The sequence below is a fragment of the Phascolarctos cinereus genome, unplaced genomic scaffold (genome assembly GCF_003287225.1).
Source record: "Phascolarctos cinereus isolate Bilbo 61053 unplaced genomic scaffold, phaCin_HiC Scaffold_4;HRSCAF=312, whole genome shotgun sequence".
NCBI classification, from domain to species: Eukaryota; Metazoa; Chordata; class Mammalia; order Diprotodontia; family Phascolarctidae; genus Phascolarctos; species Phascolarctos cinereus.
The window spans coordinates 512,560,285-512,583,431 of record NW_027555847.1 but is presented as its reverse complement, the minus strand read 5'-3'; the positions used below and the strand labels follow the sequence as shown (position 1 = coordinate 512,583,431).

At 37.7% G+C, this 23,147-nt stretch overlaps 1 protein-coding gene across 4 annotated transcripts in view; it reads right to left on the bottom strand.

Annotated features, from left to right (window-relative positions):
- The window catches only part of ARHGAP28 (Rho GTPase activating protein 28), a 191,952-nt gene that overhangs the window by 29,312 nt on the left and 139,493 nt on the right, over positions 1 to 23,147 (bottom strand). For all 4 annotated transcript variants that reach the window (XM_020974995.2, XM_020974994.2, XM_078153510.1 and 1 more), the window contains exons 4-8: positions 17,313 to 17,400; positions 14,703 to 14,860; positions 11,707 to 11,872; positions 11,503 to 11,594; positions 6,545 to 6,622 (exon numbers count right to left, since the gene is read on the bottom strand). In XM_020974995.2, coding sequence (XP_020830654.1) covers positions 6,545 to 6,622; positions 11,503 to 11,594; positions 11,707 to 11,872; positions 14,703 to 14,860; positions 17,313 to 17,400 — 582 coding nt within the window. The remainder of the gene's footprint in view (positions 1 to 6,544; positions 6,623 to 11,502; positions 11,595 to 11,706; positions 11,873 to 14,702; positions 14,861 to 17,312; positions 17,401 to 23,147) is intronic.

The following is a 23,147-nucleotide window of genomic DNA, read 5'->3' as shown; positions in this document are numbered from 1 at the left end:
GAATTATGGTATCCCTGGTCCTGGCATCCTCTGCTCCAACAGCTGGCTCATGTTTTCCTCCAGTTTATCAGTACCTATTCTACGCTCTCAGATGCCTCCCCAGTGGCTTGTCATCTGCAATATGAACCCATCTATATTACAGGTTAGTGTACTGGTATTTGAAAATGACAATATCTGAATAATAATTTCTAAATGAATGTCTTTTATGGGTGTTCTAATAGTTTCTTAGAGAAAAAAAACAATCTTGAAAGCATGACTAATTCTATATAAATACATACTTTTTTCACTCTGACCATAATTTCATTTCTGTGGTCTTGGCAAAATACCTTCTCTTCCCACAAAGCAAACGCTCTGGGCTTTGACAAAGCTTCCCTTTCCCTTTCCCCTCTTCCTTTTCTAGCCTTGAGCAAGAAAGTATGTCCCTCAGATGGTTCACATACAGAATGGGAACATGCCCAATAAAGATGATATTACTTCTTTCTGCACACGTAGAATAATGACATATTCCAGGAGTGGTGCTGGCAGCTTTTTCAGCCAAGACATACAGGCCTCTTCCACATGTGCTGGTTTTTTTTTTTTCTTGAGTGTCTGAGCTTTCATAACTTAAAAAGCCTCTGCTGGCTTTTTAAATCTTAAAAATGGTTTTCAAAGATTATTTGGCCTCCAAAAAAGTCTAACAAGCCTGGCTGGTTTACATTCAGGATACCCACTTTTACTTGTCACCTTTTTTCCAACACTTTCCCCCCCCAAAGCCAATCTCGTGCCTTACTGCTTATGTTAGCATGAGATTAATAGAGTACATGGCTTTGCCTGAAGCAAACATAAGAAGGGTCCCTCTGAAGATCCTGATCTCCATGAGAAGGGCATTAGAATAGAGAGGCCGAGAATAATTAGCTTATGGACAATTTAAACCAGGTTTCAGTCAGGGGTGTATTTAATTTTAGGCCACATCTGATCTGCTTTTAACGAAAAAAAATTTTTTTTTAAGTTATTAAGCACCTACTATGTGCTAGGCAATTGGCCAAATGGTGACCAATTTGCTCTACAGCTCCCTATCTTTTGCCATACATCCTAATTTAAATCAGCAAAAATAGGAAATGTTTGAAGTACAGCAGAAAAAAATGGCTTACTACTTGGACTCTTTAGAATTGTGAAGATTTGATTTATGCCCCTGACAAACTTTCAAGCCAACAGAGATAAGATAGATCACTATGTATTCAAACAACAATCAATATATTTTATAAAGCAGATATCCTTGTGGGGAGGGCAAAATGGGGCCAAAACCTGTGATTTTATAGGTTTAGGGAACTTCTAAGTAGAAACTCATTCTACCAATGCAGGATAAATAAATCATCTGTAATGACCCAAGATGATTAATATGAAAAATGCTATCCACCTCCAGAGAGAGATATGATGAACTCTGACTGCAGACTGAAGCAAACTTTTTTTCCCACTTTATTTATGTTTCTTGCTTTGATTGTTTTGGGGATTTTTTGCAACATGGCTAATAGGAAATATGCTTTGCATGACTTCACGTGTATAATTGATATCATATTGCTTTTATTCTCAGTGGAGAGAGAAAATTTGGAACTCATTTTTTTAAATGAATGTTAAAAATAATTTTTTAAAAATCATCTATAACTTATAGTCTTAGTTGCTTGAGGCACTGAGAGTTGTCTGTGGTCATGAAGCTAGTATGTTCTCAGGTGGGAGCTCAGCCTGGGTCTTTATAACTCCACTACATAGCTACTGAAAAGAATGACAGGCAGAAAGATTGCTTTAAAAAGAGCTCCATTCCTGCCATCCATTATCTAGTACATCTGTTCTAAGGGAATGGAACAAAGGAGAAATGTGGTGCAGTAGCAACATCTCCTGATTTGGAATCAGAAGACCTAGGTTCAAGGTCCAACAAGGCGACCATAGGCAAATCAAAACCTCTGCCTCTGTTTCCTAATCTGTAAAATGGGGCAATAATGGGCGGAAGCAGTTTTAAAAAAAATAGCACATAAACTATGGATGTCTGGGGAATTCAAACAACAACAGAATCACCAATGATACCACGGGGCTGGTTTTTTTTTTAATTAACAGAAAGAAAACCAACCCTCTTTTGTTTCTGCCATAGTAGAATGTTGGCCCAGCTTAAAGTCTGGAGACAGCTGATCCAGGTGCAAAAACTGTATTTTGCCATATTAGAATGAAGAAAAAAAAAACGCAGAGGGGAACTGTAAAGGACATCATGTTATCTGTTCAAGGTTAATGAGAATAGAAGAACATGAAATTCATGAACTTAAATCACCCCTAAGAGAAAAAAAAATGTCGCTTTCATTTGTGAGAAAGGTTGTTTGTTGGTTTGTTGTTTTTTTTAAATAAATGTTGCAAGAGCCTGCATCTTTAGATTCAATCACAAGGGAACCAATATATATAGCAGCTAAAATGATTAGACAACAGTCCATCCTGAGAAATACTGAAACCTGGAATGAAGAAAATCTCACAGATCATACATTCGACCCTCTTCCATAAAATATATTTCCCCAGTGCTTGGTTCAAGTGTCCTTCCTTTATTAAGAAGAAAGTCACTGAAAAAGAAAAAGCTTTTAACTGCTTCCAACTAGTGCTGGCCTCACAGATCAGGACTAGCTTGGCATCTGTATGTCCTGTCTGGCTGAAACCAGTGATTTCCCCTCTGCCCCAGCCTTCCAGTAATTTTTTAATGAAGTTTTTAATATATAAAAAACTGGGCAAGAATCTTACAGTGGTACATTTTAGAAACCGTGTTTTTGCTGGCTGAATTTGAACCTACCAAGAAAAATGGAGACTTAAAATCTTATGTATTTTATTTAAAAATACACTGCTTATGTTCTCCACTCATGCCTAGAAGACTGCCTAAGAAATGCAGTTACACATAATTGAATAAAAAGTCTGGCTAAGGAAAAGCAATCCAGAGTTATTCAATATTTAGGATATAAGGTTACAATTCCTTTCTAATAACATTTTTTCCCTTTTGCTCCTCTACATTGTTCTCTCAAACATCTTCCTATTTGCTTTCTTGGAGCCCAAATGATTAGAATAGCTGGATTACATTCTTCTTTCAAACAAGATGGGTGAAATAAAGAACTTGAACATTATTAAATACATCAGTAGAGAAGGGTTGCTTTTAAAACACGGTCATTTTCATGTTGACCATAGCTCAGGAATATACTTGTGTAAAAGTAGTCACAAAGAAATCTGGCATTGGAGAATCATTAACCCCACTTAAAAGTAAGGTTTGTAAGCATTTTCAAACAAAAGCTTAGGAGTAAGTTGTGATTGTCCATGAAATGTTTATAATGTGCCATAACGCACATATACAAGATGTCTTGTATTATGTCTTCTGCACTTAGTTATAAAAAGGAAAGAGATTTTTAATCACATCCACATGTTGTGTTTTTTTTTAACACACACACACACACACACACACACACACACACACAGCCTGAACCAGCTGGAATGTCTGCAAATCCAAATGTCACAATAATATATGAAGGCTTGGAAAGATAGGATCTGGTTCTGCTTAGGAAACTTGTTTCCTTGACTTCTGATTGGTTGCCTGATTAGACAGACTTAAACAAACCAAGACTGAACTCAAAAGCGTTATCTTTCATCTGTAAATTTAGAACGTGCCTATTACAGACTGACTCCCTCTCTCTTTCTTCCTCCTTTTCCAGTGCTCTCCTTCAGACTTTTATAAAAAAACATATGGGGCCAAGATTCATGATTCACGCATATGCTTTACAGAGACTACAGACCTAGACTTCTTGACTTGACTTTAGGACATAAGCTAGTCCATTTTCCTATCTTCAAGAGTACCTTGTGCCTAACAGCAAACTTTTCATGTATGCATATCTTCAGAATGGAGGCCTCACAAAGCTGACATTTATGGGCGCTTTTCTTTCAGGAACATTTCTTCCTTTATCTTGCCTTATAATTTGTACCCCTGGGTTTAAAAGCCCCAAAGAAGAATAATATCTAGTCACTCTTTAGGGGCAGGTAGATGACATAGAGGACGGAAAGCTGGATTTGGAGTCAAAGTGACCTGAGTTCAAAACCTGCCTCTTGTACTTACTAGCTGTAAGACCCTGAAACAAATCATTCAACCCAAGGGTTCTTAACCTGGGATCCATGAACTTTTAAAAAATTGATTATGTTTATTTCAATATAATTGCTTTTCTTGGAAATCATATAAGCCAAAGGTTCTTAACCTTGGATCTATGGTCTCTTAAAAAATTCTTTGAAAACTATTTCAAAATAATTATTTTCTTCAGTAATCTTATGTATTTTATTTTGTGCATTAAGAAACAAAATACTGAGGAGGACTTCTCCATAGGCTTCACTTCACCAGGCTACAGAAGGGATCTACAACACAAAAAAGTGAAGAACCCTTGATTTAACCTATTTCAGACTTAGTTTCCTCATCTGTAAAATGGGGATAATAATAGCACCCACCTCACAAGGTTTTTGTAAAGCACTTTATGTAGATTATCTCATATGCACCTCACAAGATTGTTGTGAGGTGCATATGAGATAATCTACATAAAGTGCTTTACAAATCTTCAAGTGCCATGTGGTATCCTTTATTATTCTATTAATTCAACCCTTTGTTTTTGTTTGAATCATTTCTGTCCTGTTCGACTCTTCATGACCCTGTTTGGGGTTTTCTTGGCAAAAGTACTAAGGTGGTTTGCCATTTCCTTCTCCAGCTTATTTGACAGATGAGGAAACTGAGGCAAACAGGGTTAAGTGACTTGCCCAGGGTCACAGAGTGTCTGAAGCCAGATTTGAACTCAAGGCTTCCTGACTCCAGGTCTGGCACTCTATCCACTATGCCACCTAGTTGCCCTATTAATTCCCCTACAAATAGAAATTCTTCTAAGTATATAATAGCAGAATTAATGAAGGGATATCCCTTCGGTTCTACAAATTCTCTGTACTTAGCTTGAGAACCAAAATAAGTATATACTCCCCACCTCCCACTGGTCTTCTGTGACCTTCTATCAGCTGCTAGTCACTCCTTCTTTCTCAGGATCTTGAATCCTATGTATAAAAGGGGAATCTTCATAAAGCTAGACTTAATGAGAGGGGCTTTTCCTTCATAGGTACATCTTCCTTTAATTAGAGCTTCACCAGCACCGAAGGAAAATAAAGTAGTAACTATGCCCTAGAGGGTCCAAATTTTTCCTATGGAGAACAGGGGTTTTAAAACTCTTGCATGAGAACCAGGAGAGAACATTGTACATAGTAACAGCAACATTGAGTGATGATCAACTATGATAGACTTAGCTCTTCTCAGCAACACAATGATCTAAGACATTTATAAAGGATTCATGATGGAAAATGCTATCCACATCTGGAGAAAAAATTATGGAGTCTGAATGCAGACTGAAGCATGCAATTTCACTTTTTTTTCTTCATGGTTTTTCTCTTTTGTTCTATTTCTTCGTTCACAACATGACTAATGTGGAATGTGTTTAACACAACTGCACATGTATAACCTATATCAGACTGTTTGCTGTCCTGGGGAGAGGGTGGGGGAGGAAAGGAGAAAAATTTATAACTCAAAATCTTATAATGAAGAAACCAAATTAAAGCAAATGATAGAAAAAGAGTGGCATTATAAAATATTTACTAACTTCATAGAAAAGAAAAATGTATCTAACTTGATAGTATATTATACACAAAGCAACAACTGAAAACTCCAGTTCTTATAAGAATAAAATAATTCTTATGGTCCCTGATTATAAAATTAAGACTCATCCTCAAGTGAGCTTGTTGTAGGATGTGTTTTTGAATGCACATAAGGGACCCAAGGCAACAGTCTGGTCCCCATGTCTGCAGAACAAATATCTAATACTATGGATTCTAAGTTTAATTCTCTCTTGCTTATAGAAATGATTTTATATTCACTTACATGAGTACATCCCATCCTGCCAGTTGGATATAGGCTTCTTGAAAGCAAAGATTGTTTTGCATTTGCATACACACAACCTACCATAATATCTTGCATATAATATAAAAGGTATTTCATAGTTAAATTGGGCAGCTAAGTGTTGTAGCAGATAGAGCGCCCAGCATGAAGTCAGAAAGACTCATCTTCTTGAGTTTAAATCTGGCTTGACATTTACTAGCTGTGTGACCTTTGGCAAGTCACTTAAGCCTGTTGGCCTCAGTTTCCTCATCCGTAAAACGAGCTGGAGAAGGAAACGGTAACCCACTCCAATACCCTCTCCAAAAAAACCCAAAACGGGGCCATGAAGTGAGAAACAATTGAAACGACTGAACAATAGCTGAATTGGATTGGATTGGATGTGGTTTTGACAAATAAGATGAGATAATTCAAGTAATACAATTATAGATTTATAAACTATAAGGGTTAAATGTCATGTCAAGTCTTAGCATTATTGTTTTTATCCATGTCCCATCAAATTCAAATAAAACAGGTAACTCTAGAAATGACCCAAGTATGAATTGAACTTAAATCTCTAACTGGGACAGAGGAAATGCATGGTACCTTGACTCTGGATGCAGATCCGGGGACTCGAAGAATTCCTTCTGTTTCCAAACCTGTTTCTTCAAGTTTCTGCAAAAGCTAAAACACAATAGTACATTTAAAAACATGTCTTCCATCTGATTTGAAAAAAAAATTGCCCAAATAACAGTCATTTAACATTATTTTTAAAAAATTACATACAAATAAAATCATTAAGACATTTCTCATACATGAGAAATCAAGCCACTAGGTGGACACAGTCAATAGAGTACTGGGCTTGGAGTCAAGAAAACCTGAGTTCAAATCCATCCTCATCGACACTTAACAGTTGGGTGAACCTAGGCAAGTTGCTTAACCTCAGTCTTTCTCAATTTCCTCAGTGGGACAATGATAGCACCTATTATCATTATCACTAGCAGTTTTTTGTGAGCATCAAATGAGAAAAAAATCTGTAAAGTACTTAGTACAGGGCCTGGAACATAGTAGGTGATAATTCATGCTTGTTTCCTTCCTCATGCCTACTCAATAGTTAATGTGTTGTTGTTTTTGAGTCAGTCATGTCTGATTCTCTGTGACCTCATTTGGGGTTTTCTTGGCAGAGATACTGAAATGGTTTGCCATTTCCTTCTGCAGCTCATTTTACAGATGAGGAAACTGAGGGAAACAGCATGAAGTGACTTGCTCAGGGTTACAGTTCTGAAGCCAAATTTGAACTCAGGTCTTCCTGACTGTCGGGCCACCTCTATCCACTGTACCACCCAGCTGCCCAGCTAATAGTTAATGTACTAAACTTTTATCAGATATTTAAAAGTCTGTGCTTTTTTTTGTTGTTGCTGTTATTTTTCTTTGTTGCATCAAACTTCATGGTGCTCATTGATCCATTAAAATTCTTTCATGGTGATGTCTTAAAAAAAACTGTATAATTCAGTTGTTCCAAATGAGAGCATAAACTAACAAGAAAGCTTCAGGGGTCCTATGCTACATCCGTCATGGCATGAATTCTATCGCCAGTCTTGTAAACCTTGGTTAAGTAACTAGAGTCCTTCTGGAGACAGGTCCACAGCAGGAAGGAAGATAAAAGATACAATCATCTCTAGATCTGGCAACAAAAAATAGTACTGAAAGCTGGAAGAATGTGTTATCAACTGAAAGTATTATACTGTGGTTTCTTAGACTTGAATTATATAAAGTTTCTTTGAACTCTGTCTTTTATATAGTGTATGAATAGAAGTATTCAGTATTTGGTACCATGAAAAGTGGCTCAGGAGGAAAAGCTCAAGCTGTTGCTAGATATCAGCAGTGGAGGGGCACAATTTGGTGAGCCAGTATGCAAAGGAGAAGAAACTTGCAAAGATTTTAGTTCTTAACTAGTATATGACAATAGTTCATCCAGCATTTTAAAGGTACTATTTTAAATTTAGAAGGGTTTGAATTTATGGATATATTTCTGCTTTGACATTTTAACTATGCCACTGGATGTCACTACAGATTCACAGTTACGCAAATCAATGAAGATCTCTTGGGTGATAAAAAAAAAAATCTTGTTTAAAAAGCAATAAGGATACCTGCAACTACAATTTATATAACATAAAAATGTTTTGCAAAATGCTTCCCTAAAAATATTTCTTTATTAGGGTCACACTAAGAAAAAAGAGTCCCAGGTAACCAATTGTTTAGTTTTGCTCATCAGTGTTTGGAAAATAAGCTCTCAAAATGTAAAACTATTTTTAATGGCTAATCTAACATGCAATTGTATATGGAAACAACCGACTTGCTAAATGCCTTTGCTTACAAAAACATGTCGTCTTCCATTCCAAACTGTACAACAAATATATTAAATTTGGAGAAACTATTGGGGGAAAAATAAAGTAAGCAACTTGTGAAAATACCTGCTATCTCCTTTCATGCAAAACAAAGTGTAGAGAAAATCTGGTATCACTGAGTTGTAACAGTCAACATATGGTCACTGGAACCAAGTGCATAGATTTGGAGCTGGGAGGAACTTCAGAGATCATCTGACCGTACAGATGAGGAAACCGAGGTCCTCATGTTATAGATGAAGAAAGACAGGTGGAGTCACTTAGTCAAGGTAACATAGTTAAGGTAAGAAATGGGATTTGAACTCAGATCTTTAGACTCCAGTTCCAATTCTCTTTCCACAACAATATTCTGCCTCTAAATGAATTCCCTCAACTCCTCAGCTTCCCTCCTGTACTTCTTTCCTCTTCTCCATATCCTCACCCATTCTCTACTCCCTAATCTAAAAGAAAGAGGCAGTCCCCTTCCTTGCTAAACTGAATCCTTCTACCAATACCCTTCACCTCACCTCTTCAATCAATTATCACTCTTTATATATTTTAATTCTCTCTCTCACTAATAGCTTCCTACCCTCAACCAGCAAATATGCCTAGATCTTTACTGTATCTTTTTTTTCCCCTAAATGAATCCCTTCCCATGATTTTGCCACTGCCATCAAGTCATCATCTCACGTGGTTCCCAACTCTTCACAGTCAAACTCTTTCTTTCTCCCCCTCCACATTCTTGCCTCCCTTGACCCATTGCAATCTGACTTCCATCTTTACTACCTTACTGAAATAATTCTCTGCAGTGTCACTACTGATCTCCTTATTATCAGATATGATTTTTAAAAAAATTTGGTTTTATCATCCTTAACTTCTTTATGTCACATGACACTGGCCCATCCCCTCTCCCTCTAGTTTCAAGATTCTCCTACCTTTCTGATGATTTCTTCTCTGACTTTTTGGCTGGCTGCTCTCCATCATCCTACCACTTCAACGTGAGGGTTTCCTAACATTTGGTCTAAGACCCTCTTATCTTCTCTTCCTACACTCTCTACCTTAATGACTTCATCCACTCTCACAGCTTCAATTGCAGCCTCGATGCAGGTGATTCCCAAATCTACATCTTCCCTCACAGCTTCGGCCAGGGATCCACACCCATATCTCCAATTGCCTGTTAGATATTCCCCTGGATGTCTTTACAACCTCTCAAATTTCTCCACCCAAATCTAGCCCTCCCTCAGCCTCTTCTCTCTCTGTTTGCAACATAATTTGTCCAGTCTCCCCAAGCTTGTAGAATTGGCGTCATCTCATGTGACACCTCACTCCACACATCCATTCACTTTCTAAGCCTATTGTTCCCACTTCTATAAAGTGTCTTGCAGCCATACTCTCTACTCCCACTACCATCACCATATTTCATGGGATCATAGACTTCGAGTTGGAAAGGACCTTTGATACACATAGGTGACATAGTAGACAGAGCACTAGGATTGGAATAGGAAGACTCATCTTCATGAGTTCAAATCCAAGCCTCAGATACTTACTAGTTGTGTTACCCTGGGCAAGTCACTTACCCCTGTTTGCCTCAGTTCCTCATCTGTAAAATAAGACGGAGAAGGAAATGGCAAGCCACTTCAGTATCTTTGCCAAGAAAACCCCAAATACGGTCACAAAGAGTGGGACACAACTGAAAAAAGACTCAACAACAATGCAATCCCTTCATTCGACAGGTGAGAAAAACTGAGGCCCAAAGAGGCAGAAAAGGCAGTAAGTGCCAGAGCTGAGATTCAAACCCATATCCTTTAACTACAAATCCAGCACTCTTTCCATTGCAACAAGCTGCCTTATATCTGAAGGCATTATCTCTTTTCAACCAGACCATAGTCATAGGCTTCAAACTGTTCATCTTGTTTCTACTCCATGTGTTTCTTAATTCATCCTCCACCCTACTATTCAAGTTATCTTCATAATATACTGCAAAGTTCCTGCCACCCCTATTCTCAACAACTTTCTATGTCTCCTCACTGCCTACTAAACAAAGGCAAAGTTTATAAACCTGGCATTCAAAGTCCTCTACAATCTGAACCCAGCCTTACCACATCTTACCCCCTTTCAGGTGTTCTATATTCCAGCCAAAAACAAAGTAGACTTACTCTCTAGCCTTTATTCGTGTCCTGCCCTTCTCTGGCCTCCACGCTTTGCTTATACCATACCCCATGTATTCACCTTACCATCCCTCCACTGTCCCTCCCCTCTGAAATTTCCTATAACACTTTGTCTGGGGTTCTTTTTCTCTCATCCATATCTTATTCTTCTTGTATCACAGTTATTTGTGTACTATGCTTCCCCTCATTCAATGATAAGCCATTCGAAAGCAGAGACTCATGGCAGCTTCATATCCCCAGCAACCTGGCTCACTGTGTCTTGAACATCACCAGCATTTAACAAACGTTTATTGAACTATTGAACCAAATTAGATAATTTAAATGGTGCCAAAGAGAGCTCTTGTGGGAATTTAGGAAGGGTGTTCTACAAGATTAAGAAATATCAATTTTGGCTCTATGTGTAAATGAAGTGTTTGCATTTTTAACCCTTTGTAATAATTTAACAACAGTTCTAATAACTTCTAAAATATCTAAAAATAACAATAATTAATATTTATATGGCTATTTCTATTCTATGAGCCTGGCACTCTGCTAAGCACTTTACATTTATCAGCTTATTTGATCCTCACAACAACCCAGGGAGGTAGGTGCTATTATTATTATTCCTATTTTACAGATCAAGAGACAAACAGAGAGGGACTTGCAAAGGGTCACACAGCTAGTAAGTGTTGGAGGCTGGATTTAAACTCAGGTCTTCCTGACTCCAAGCCCAGGGCTCTATCTCCATTGTACTACCTAACTGCTCTCTAAAAATCTGAGTAATAACTTAATAATGGGTTTAATAAATACCAAACATATACTATTTAAAAACCTAAATATAATTTAATGATAGATTTAATAAGTACCGAACATACGATATCAAAAAACCTAAGTAAAAATTCAATAATGAATTTAATAAGTATCAAACATATACTATCTAAAAACCCAAGTAATCATTCAATCACGGGCTTAAAAAGCACCAAACGTATAGTGTCTCAGTCCCACCAATGATATGGATTTGCATTCTACTCACTTTCTGGAAGATAAGAGGAACTTTAATTCCAGGTAACTTCTTTTGATCGTTTTCCAACAGGACAGTAAGTGGAACACCGAAAAGTCCATTTTCTTCAAAGTTAAAGAAAAAATGAAGGAAAGAAAGAAAAGGGAACCAGTTAAGCAATACCTCATTGCAGTGCTCCCCAGTGTTGGAATCAGTGGTACCCACCACTCAGATTACCTCGTCCTTTTACTTTGTCTGTTCGGTTCCTCTTCAGTTCAATCCCCAGAGCATCGTAAAAGGCTGTCAATTCGATGAGAGAGAGATAGCGAATCTTCTTCATGTCTTCAACCGACAGGTCTCCTACTTCAGTTAATCCAAATCTGCTTTTTCGAACAATGAATTTCTGCCAATGCATGTTGAAAAAATGGAAAGCTTCTTTAAAGGAAAGGCGAGATTGTGGGGATTTTGTCAAAGTGTCCCTCTGGCTGACCTGATTTTGCCCAGGGCCCCTGAAAGTGCTTTTCGAGGGGCAGAACACCAGAAGCTAATTCAGCTCCCACAATTCTGACAGACAAGGTCAGGCTGAATCTGACTTGATACCTTCATTTGGTTCCTTATTCCTGTAGGGGTGCTGAATGATAGTACGGCGGCGGCAGCACATCCGCTTGAACTGATAGAGGCACCTAAGCACATTCATGAGCTGAGGCCAGGGATGAAGCTCCAAAACCAAGCACCCCATATGTTACTCGCTTATAACTCCAACATCTCATCCATCTCTTCCCTTAAAGTACTTTTCTAACTCATCCACTTTGATCAGCACATGATGAACAGGAGTCTCCCCACTCTACCCAGGCCCCACTAGATGACAACCAGTTTCTACATCCATCAAAATATTGATACTCCAGCAGCAGCCCTGACTCCTGACCCCCCTGAATACCCTGGCAGAAATGCTAGCATAACAACTACAGTACAGGAGGTACAGAAGGCACATTCTCTCCATACTGTAAATAAAAAATTTGGATTTTTCTCTGTCTCCCACTTCACGGACCCTCAATCTCCTGAAATGATATTTAAATAGCAAAGAGGATTTTGCTCATAAAAATTCTGGATGGCATATCATTCCACAGACAGATAATAAACAGGCATGCTCTAAAGACCTCTGGGAGATAATCTTTATGCTTATTTAGAAGTATTAAGTTTTTTGGATTTAATTGCAACATTCTACATTGCACTATAGTTAATAAAGGGGCAGCTAGGTGGCACTTTGGATAGAGTGCCAGGCCTAGAGTTAGAAGATTCATCTTCACAAATTCAAATCTGGCCTCAGGCACTTTCTAGCTGTATGATCCTGGGCAAATCACTTAAGCCTGTCTGCCTCAGTTTCCTCCCCTGCAAAATGAGCTGGAGAAGGAAATGAGAAACCACTTAAATACCTTTGCCAAGAAAACCTCAAATAGAGTCACAAAGAACCAGACATGACTGAAAAATGACTCAACAACAACAAACAGGTAATAATAATAATAATTGGCATGTATATAGCACTTTGAGGTTTGCAAACTGCTTTTCAAATATTATCTCTTTGATTCTCACAACCACCTAGGGAAATAAGTGCTATCATTAACACCATTTTATGGATGAGGAAACAGGCCGACATAGGTTAAGTTAACTTGCTCAAGGTCACAACTAGTAAGCATCTGAGGTAGGATCTGAACTCGGGTCTTCTAGGTTCCAAGTCCTGTACTCCATTCCCTGCAACACCTGGCTGCCTCCATAGGTGCAAGTAAGCTACAGCATATCAACAGGAATGACTTGAATGTGAGTAATGGTAACACACATATAATTGAAAATGGAGGTAGACTAGTCATAGGGAAAGAATGAGGGGGTAATGGATGGACACCGATAAACATAAAATGTGAATGGAACCAATGGAGACTTCCAATATGTTCACTATATCCTTTATTGGAAATTGTGGAATGACAGGACACAAATTGTACAGAATGAGATATGAAGAAGTTGTGATACGTAGCTGGAAGGGTACACTTATTTCAATGAGATAATGAGTAACAGGTTCATAGGAGAGAGTGGGAGAGACACTAGGACATTGGCCCTTTGGCAGGAAAGTGGGAATGGAATTAATACTGTGATTCCACTGCTGGGGGAAATGATAACCAAGGAAGAACAGGATGGGATTGGCCAAGGGATGAACTCATTTGGTTTGTGGTTGCTAAGGAGAAGAACTTTCCTAAATGGTCTTTTCCTAATTTAATTAAGCATTCTTGATGACTAGGGTTTTGTTGTTGTTGTTGTTGCTAGAGTGAAAGTTCTGTTTTTCAAGTCGCACAATCATTTAAAATGATTATTTAAAATTTCTGCCCTCTAAATTCCAATGCCCTCATGCAGAGCCTGAGTCATCCACCCTAGAAAGAATAAATGATGTCATCTGTTTTATCCAGGACATATCAAACAAGCTTATTAGAGCTACACATAACGTATGACCTATGTCAAACTGCTTGCCATCTCAGGTAGTGGGGAGGAGAGGAAGTTTGCATGTAATTGGAAAAAGAGAAAAAAATACTGCATGTAAAATATAAGTAACTAAGTTCTGAGTGAGGGTTTTGAGAGGTTCTCTCACATATGATATCCATAAGCTTTAGAACATGGATTTTGGGAAATCTATTTTGGTTGCTCAGATACCTATATTTAGTTTGCTTCCTGGACCTTGACAGTGTTCTATATAGGTGAAGTTACAGTATAGATGAATTCTGGGTAAGAGTAACCGTATTACAGTAATACACCATTTCTATTTCCTCTTGTTTTAACTGTCCCCAAAGGAGGCCAAGCTTGTTTTTCTATGGAAGCACTGAACTGTTTACTGACCTACTCAGAGCATTATTCCTGTTTACATTACAAAGAAGAATATGGTTCATATATTACAGGAAAAGGCTAGAAAATGGAAAAGCTAAGCAGGATGGCCCTTTTCAGAATGAGAAATTCTTAAACACCCACACACCAACACACACATACATCAAATATCCTGCTCTTTGCCCTACAGGGAATCCAGCAGGAAATTAGAATCATAGAAAGAAGGGACTTGAAAAGTCATCTAGACTAACCCCATCATTTTACAGATGAGGAAAATGAGGCAAAGAGGGATGAGGTGATTTGTCAGAGGTCACAGTCAGTTAGTTGTATAGAGAAAAGATAATAGCAGAAACATGAAGGGTACTACTTACAGTTAAGGAAGAATCTTCTTTTTTAAACCTTTGTGATTTAAGACCTTCTTTTTCTTTGGGAATCTCTGTGATGGATTCTGAGAAAGAAACTTCAAAGGACAACTCTTCTGCTACTGATGGAGTGTCTTTATCTAATCCACAGTCAAGACAACTGTTGGCTGAAAATGTGAGCAAAGGACATGAGGACGTATCATGAGCCATTTGTCAAATGGTGCCCCCAACACTATAAAAAGCATTCCACCTACCCACCTGGCTAGGTGGTCAGAGAGTTCATATGAACGCAAGGGCCATCAGACAGACTCAAACCAATGAATTTAAGTTGAACAATAATTCAGTGTTGCCCAACATGGAGCATGAAGTCAATCCTGTTGCTACTGCTCAAACAGACCATTTCCATTCCACTTGCACCTCTCAGTTTTTACATTTTGCTGTGTGTTCTTGGACATATTCCAACTTGCCACCAAAATAGTGTTAAAATCAGTCACATCTAATAGCTAGGCTCAGTGTCTCTCAAGCATCAGAATCTTGGGCTGCATGCACTGAGAGATGAAGCTGATAACGCCACTGGAAGACTACATCTATAGGACTGTATTGAGTTCCAAGAGCTACATTTTAGGAAGGCAGTGGATCAGGGAAGGCTTAGGGGAAGAAGTGAATTCAATTCAATGTTCATGTATTAAATAACTACCAAGTACCAGGCAGTATTCAAGGTGCCAGGGGTATGTACAGCCCCTGCCCTCAAGGATCCTTCATTCTACTGGGGAAAAACAACATGCATACATAGAAACAAATATGAAATATATGCAAGTAATTTGTAGGGGTAGGCCACAGGTCTAAAAGGAAGGGGAGTTTGTTAATAGAATGGTAGGTCCAGAGGGCACAAAGTTAGGGTAGGGAACAGTGGGATACAGACACCATAAGGATGGATATGACATGGTTGGTTATGAAGGAGAATGGAGTAGTGGTCAGAGGAGGAAACCTTGGCTAAGAATCATAAGGATTCTTTCTGGCACCAAAGGTCAGCAGATTGCTACCAAAGAATAGCAAAGGCAGTATTTATCTGATTATCAGGATCTCAGTAAAGGAAAAGAGATACCCTCTGGGGCAAGATGGATGTCCTTTCCCTGATCTTGCACTGATGGTCAAAGCAGGGGTCAGTGAATTCCTGGATGTAGGCTGGTTATGGCCATCTATTAGTCCTGTTCTACTTGAATACGAAGAACAGAATATATGGCAAACCCTGTAGGAAACATTAGCATTGGTCTTTCTCCTGGGTAGAGGAAGAAAGATCAATAATAATGGTTACTACAAGATGAAGCAACACACCTACAGAGTTCTATACATGTCTATGAGCACACAATACCTTTGGTCATAAGAGGAAATATGAATGAGAATGAAAGATCAAAGAAAACTTAGGAAAATGCAGAGGAAGTGACTGAAAATGGTCAATACTCTATGCATAAAATTTATTCATCTAAATAAATAGGGAATAAGCAAGCTGAGTTTGTTGTGTAGTGTTGATTTTAATTTTTTAAAAATTTATTATTATTATTATTATTAGTAATAATAATGGCTAGCATTTACAAGGCATCTAAAGATTTGCAGTGCTTTATATATGCTAACTAAAATTAAATAGTTTAATATTTCTTCTGTTTGATACCGGAGGGCAGAACTAGTAACAGTGAATGGGTGGAAACTGCAGACAGACAGATTTAGATTTAAGCGGCATATAAAAAGAAACTCCTTAAGAGTTGGTGTTATTCCAAAGTGGGACTCCTCCTTACTAGAAGGTCTTCCATTGGTGGCTAGATGACTATTTGTCAAACACATGACAGAATAGATTCTTGTGAAGGTAAGGATTGGCATGAACTTCAAAGTCTCTTCCAACTCTGAAATCTGTGAACTTTCTAAGAATCAGGCGGACTGACTAGAAGAGGGTGCCCCATATAAAATGGGTGCCCCACATTAGTGGCCACATGATCATCTCCTTTCTTGCAGCATAGTCTAAATTTAATAACAGTGTGGTAACAAAGGGGCAAAGTATGATAACTGCTGGAAGGTCCCCTTTCTGCCATTTTCTAGAACTTACCCATAAAATGGGAGCCCCTGTTGGTTATCTATAGCAATTTGTTTAGGGCTGCTAACAAGGACCAGAAGGACCATATTCCTTATGGGAGTCGTCTCCTCAACAACGAGGCCACCTTACTTGCAGAGGAAACCTACAACAAAATTCTATCCTTGTGTCAACTTTAGTACTTGACATATAATTGAATCAGTAATCCATGAATGGATTTCATGCCTATTTCCCAGATTACTTTTGACTTTTAAGCAGATTCAGAACACCAGTCCCTAAATCAAAGAAATTAGTCATACGTTTGATAAGAAACAAAGCCTTTTGGACCCAATTTATTTTATTTCTCAAGTATGTGGCAAATAATAAAGAAAAAGAGAGTGTGTTTTTAATACACTCATATGTGGATTTTTTTAGGAACTACTGCAATCATTACTGGTTTTGTATACACATAGTGTAACCCTCTCACCCTTCCCCCTCCCCCCAAAAAGATGAAGAGACAGGTAAAGTGAAGTTTGATTATATGGTAGCTTACTCACAATTAACTGCTTTCCAAACTGGCTTCTTCCCTGGCACCTGTACCCCATTTGCAGGAACAAGAGATACTGGAACAGGCTCAAATGGAGTCTATAAAAGATGGGGGAAACACATATTTTTTGTTTAATTTTAAAATTTTTGAATTTAAACACAAAGGAGCATTTTCATGCATGTAATAGAACATAACAAGAAGATTCTATATGAAATCATGTTCTCCACATGATGCAATTAATAGCGTGCTATCATACACCTGGAATCACGAAGACCTGTATCCCACCTTAGATGCTTACTAGCTATGTGACTCTGGGCAAGTCAGTTAACCTGTATCTGCCTCAGTTTTCTCTTCTGTAAAAGGAGGATAATCATAGCACCTGCCTCCCAGGGCAGGTGAGATAATAATTAAAAGCACTTGGCACATTTTAGAATTCTACATAAATATTAGTTATTATTATTATTATTATTATCTAAATAATGATTGCTTTACAAAATATATATGTATGGATATACACATATTCACACATATACTTATGTATACATATACATACACACAGATGCACCTATTCACATATACATACATACATATAAATACGTGTGTGTGTGTGCACGTGCACGTGTGTGTGTGTGTGTGCGTGTGTGTGTGTGTGTGTGTGTGTGTGTATGTATAGTAGCTAGGTGGTGTAGTGGTTAGAGAGAACACAGGCTCTGGAGTCAGGAGAACCTGAGTTCAAATCTGGTCTTAGATACTTATTAGCTATGTGACCCTGGGCAAGTCACTTAACCCTTTTTATTTCAGTTTCCTCACCAGTAAAAATGAACCGGAGAAGGAAATGATAAGCCACTCCAGTATCTTTGCAAAGAAAACCCCAAATGGGGTCACAAAGAGTCAGGTATGACTGAAATAATATGAATATGTATATGCGTGTATATATGTATATATATACATATACATATATACATATACACATTCATATTGTTTCAGTTTGTATACAGACATATGTATACACACACATATATATAATAAATAATATATATCATAATCCATGTTACTTTAAAAATTATGCTGCCAGTCTGTGCTTCCTCCTGAATTTCTTTCTCTTCATTTAAAAAATGTTATAATGACCCTCTTTTGGGGGGCACTTTTATTGCTTAACTTTCCTCCTCTCTCCCAGTACCCCTCAATTAAAAATGAGAAAAATAAAGAGGAAAAAAAGATGTGTAATAATTAACACAATCAATAAAAATGGATCCACACAAAAGGCATGCCAAAACTCGTCTTTTTCTACCCTATGTCCCTCCCCTCTCTGTCACAAGGTGAGTAATGTGCTTCCTCACAAGCCCTCTGGAATCATGGCTGGTCACTGCATTGATCAATGTTCTTGTGTTTCAAAGCTGTTTGTCTTTATGATGTCACTGTCCTTGTACAAACTGTTTTCCTGGCTCTGTTCCCCACTCTGCATCTTTTATACTACCCAGAATCCTCTGAAATCACTTCCTTCATCATTCCTTATAGTGTAATAACATTCTATCACGTGCACATGTCACAATTTGTTAGGCTTCCTCCCAGTCGTCTTAAGAGACAATCTAAGTCATCTCCTTAGATCCTAGTGCTTCCCTCGCCCCCAACCACAAATACATTTCTATAAATATAAACAGACTAAAGGTCTATCCACCATTTCTGCCTGCTTATTTTAATGTAGCAAATGAGTGCTCTTTGCACATGGTTAATTCTAATGAATACTTCCTTCATTGGTTCAGTTCACATATGGCTTCCAGAAGAGGACCATGTGTTGATCAAAATCACTGACAGTCTCAACTATTAATGAGTGTTTACATGTACTTTTATACATTTGCCTCCTTCACATAAAGTAATCAATTTAATAATTTATTAAGTGATGGTTCTACACTTTCTCACTTTCACACCAAACACAGCTTAACAAATTTAAAGGTGGAAGGGACATCAGAGGTCATTAAGCCCAACCCCACCCATTCTGCAGATGAGGAAACCAAGTCCCAGAAAGTTTAAGTGAATTGTTTAGGGCCACTCAGCTATAAATGTCAGAGATAGGATTCCAACCCAGATCTACCTGACTCCAGGTACAGCTACTTTTGTTATCTTTTTTTCTGGACCCTTGGATACTTCGTCTTGCTCTACAAACTCCCGCCAAAATGGGGATCCAGTTTTTCCACTGGAATTGACAACTAGTTACATTATATATTATTACATTATATTAAATTACAATTTCAACACCGAACTCCATGCAAACTATAGTAAGGTGATGCCTCTGAAGGAGCTAAGCACTTGTATTTTCAGAATTGCTTTAGTCTTTAAGATCTCAGGGGGAGCTAAATAAGACTGAAATAACATATGGAAGTTAAGTGTGTGTGATCAATCTTGGCACAGTATCCTAATCTTTGGGTTGTGTTAGATACCAATAAACAGTGTACACATACAAATATAGTCTATAAGAGCACAAATACAAATTGTTCTTCATATTTTAAAATGACCCTCCTGGAAGAGCTCATGATTGACATACACAAATATGACTGAGAAGACATCTATTTAGCCAGCAGCCCTTCCCACATTATACACAGAACAAAAGTGTGAGGCTACAACTCTTTGATTTCCCACTAGAGCCTGATGCTTTTTCTGCCTATATATCTGGCTCTGAAGCTCATTTTCTTCTTCATTGTACTCAAAGATAGCTCTTATCCATGGTTTTAATTTTTTTTTTAAGCCTTATCTCTGGCTAGTGCAATGCAGCTGTTTATTCAATGTTATTTACCATTTGTTCAAAACTTGGAGAGAAAAAAATACCCCCAAACAATTGCAAAAAAGTTGCAACTTACAGAAACTTTTATTAAGCTAAGCACTTCAGTGAAGAAATGTGTGCTCGGCAATTGAGTGGAAAAGGCAAAAATGATCTGATCCATGGCTATGTATCCCTTTATTAAACCAATAATGTCCATGTTGCACTAAAAAATAAAGTCCTGGTAGTGCCACCTGCATCTCAATATGGAGCACGTGGCAACTGCCATTCAAAGACTTCTTTAAGTTTTCCAACAAATCGATATTGTGCCACACTTTGAAGTAGCACTGATCATATGCAGAGTTATAACCCTTGAAGCAAGCTTCACAAAAGCAAATTGAAGGTACTTTTATTTCCCAATTACATGTAAAATTTTTTTTAACATTCATTGTTTTAAATTTTGAGTTCCAAATTCTCTCCCTCCTCCACCCCTTGAGAAGGCAAGCAATATGATATTGATTATGCATGTGAAGTCTTACAAAACATTTCCATATTAGCTATGTTGCAAAAGAAAACACACATGAGCACCTCCCCCCCGCCACACACACACAAGAAAAAGAAATAAAGTCCAAAAGTATGCCTCAGTCTGTGCTCAGAGTTCATCAGATCTTTCTCTGGAGGTAGATAGCATTTTCCATCATGGTTTCTTTGAAACTGTCTTGGATCATTGCACTGATCAGAGTAGCTAAGTCTTCCACCGTTGACTGTCCTTACAATACTGCTGTTACTATGTATAATGGTCTCCTGGTTCTGCTCATTTCTCTTGCATCAGTTGTTATAAGTAAGAAACTATAAGTAGTTTTAGGTTTTTCTGAAACTACTCTGTTCATTATTTCTTATGGAACAATAGTATTCCATCACAATTACACACCACAATTCGTTCAGCCACTCCCCAATTGATGGCTATCTCTTCAATTCCAAATTCTTTGCCACTACAAAGAGAACTGCTGTAAGTATTTTTTGTACAAATACATACCTTCAACTTTTACACACAAGTTCAGTTACTAGAGGGGGTAAGATCCCAGAATATATTCCCCAAGTAGATCCTACTTTGTTTTTTTTTTAAATTTTATTTTTAATTTATAGACTAAAACAATCATTTCCATAACACAGTACAATAAAAAAGATGATTGCACATGAGCCAAACTGATAGGTGTAAAATGATATCTCAAGGTTGTTCTCATTTGCATTTCCCTAATCAATAATGATTTAGAACATCTTTTCACATAACTATACATTGTTTTTATTTCTCCTTTGGAAAACTGCCGGTTCATATCCTTTGTCCACTTATTAATTGGGGAATGACTCATATTCTTACAGATTTGACAAAGTTCTTTATATATTTTAGATATGAGACCTTTATCTGATAAATTGTCTATACAATTTTTCCCCAATTTTCCGCTTTCCTTCTGATCTTGGCTACATTTGTTTTATTTGTGCAAAACTTTTTAAATTTAATGTAATCAAAATTATCCATTTTACACCTAACTTTACTCTCTTGTTTATTTATATATTGTTCACTTATCCATAAAAATTGTTGAGAAAACAGGAAAGCAGTATGGAAGAAACTGGGCACAGACCAGTATCTTACACCATTTACCAAGATAAGGTCAAAATGGATACATGACCTAGATATAAAGAGAGATTTTTACAAGAAAATTAGACCCTACTTTCTAAAAACAATGGATAACATTCTCCCTCCAACCTGTCCTGCTCTCAAGCTTCTCTATTTCTGTTAAGAATACCACCATTCTCCCAGTTAACAAGGCTCAAAACCACAGAGACATTCTTGAGTCTTTCTTCTCACTCATCAGCCCCTAACTAATCAACTGAAAAGTCTTGTTAGCTCTACCTCTATAAAACGTCTCCCATCACCTCCTGGCTGGTAGCCTCCAGCAGCCTCCCACTGGTGTCTTCCAATCTTATCTTCCATATCACTGCCAAAGTTATATTCCTAAAGACAGATGATACTCCCCTAATTTAAAAATTTTCAGTAATTCCCTGTTGCTATGAAGATAAAATTTTTAAAACTCTTCAGCCTGGAATTTAAAGCCTCCAACATCTGGTTCCCAGAAATACTTTTCTTCTTTAATTTCATATTACTGCCCTCCTCATACTCCCCATTCTAGGCAAATTGACTAGCTGTTTTGCATATATGACATTTCAACTTCCTCTGAGGTTTTGCACAGGCTTTCCTCCAATGTCTAGAATATAATCTCCCCCATTCTGCCTTTTCTTTTGAATTTTTCAAAAATCCCTGTTTTCCTTCAAAGCATAGCTGAAGTGCAACTTCCCCTGTAAGATTTTTCTGATTTCTCCAGATGTTAGTACAATATGGTTCTTGAAATTATTTTACATTATTTTGTTATTACTTATCTGTGCACATTTTACATCCCTCAGAATGTAAGCCTCTTGTGGGCAGGTATAGCTTTTGATTCAGAAAATGTGCTTATCTGCATAGGTAGAGGGAGTTCCCTCTTTGGGAGTACTAGTGAAATCTGAGGTCCTGTTTTTGTCTCTCTCTCTTTTTTTTAAACATGCAGCAATTAACACAATACTTGATATAGAGTAAGCACTTAATAAAAGCACTTTTTATTTCATTCACTTATTTATATCACAATCACTTCTGAATACATCCCTCCATTCTCTTCTACCTAGCCAGTTATCCTTTGCACCAAGCACTCAAGATATGAAGGAGGGGAAAGGAAAGGAAGGAAGTGCAGAAAAGAAAGAGAGAGAGAGAGAGGAGAGAGAGAGAGAGAGAGAGAGAGAGAGAGAGAGAGAGAGAGAGAGACACTAACATACCAACTTAGCCTTATATTGTTTGACCCCCACTTCTGAAAAGAAAAGAAGTAGCCAACTTTGGTCATCATAATTATAGAGAGTTCAGTCTTCTTCTATTTTACAGTTGTAAACATTGTGTGTATTATAGAAAGAGGCTTAAAATTTCACTGTGAAGACAAAACAACCATTCGTGGAAGAAGAGTATAAGGTACTATGTAATTAGGCACTAACAGGCACTATAGCTTG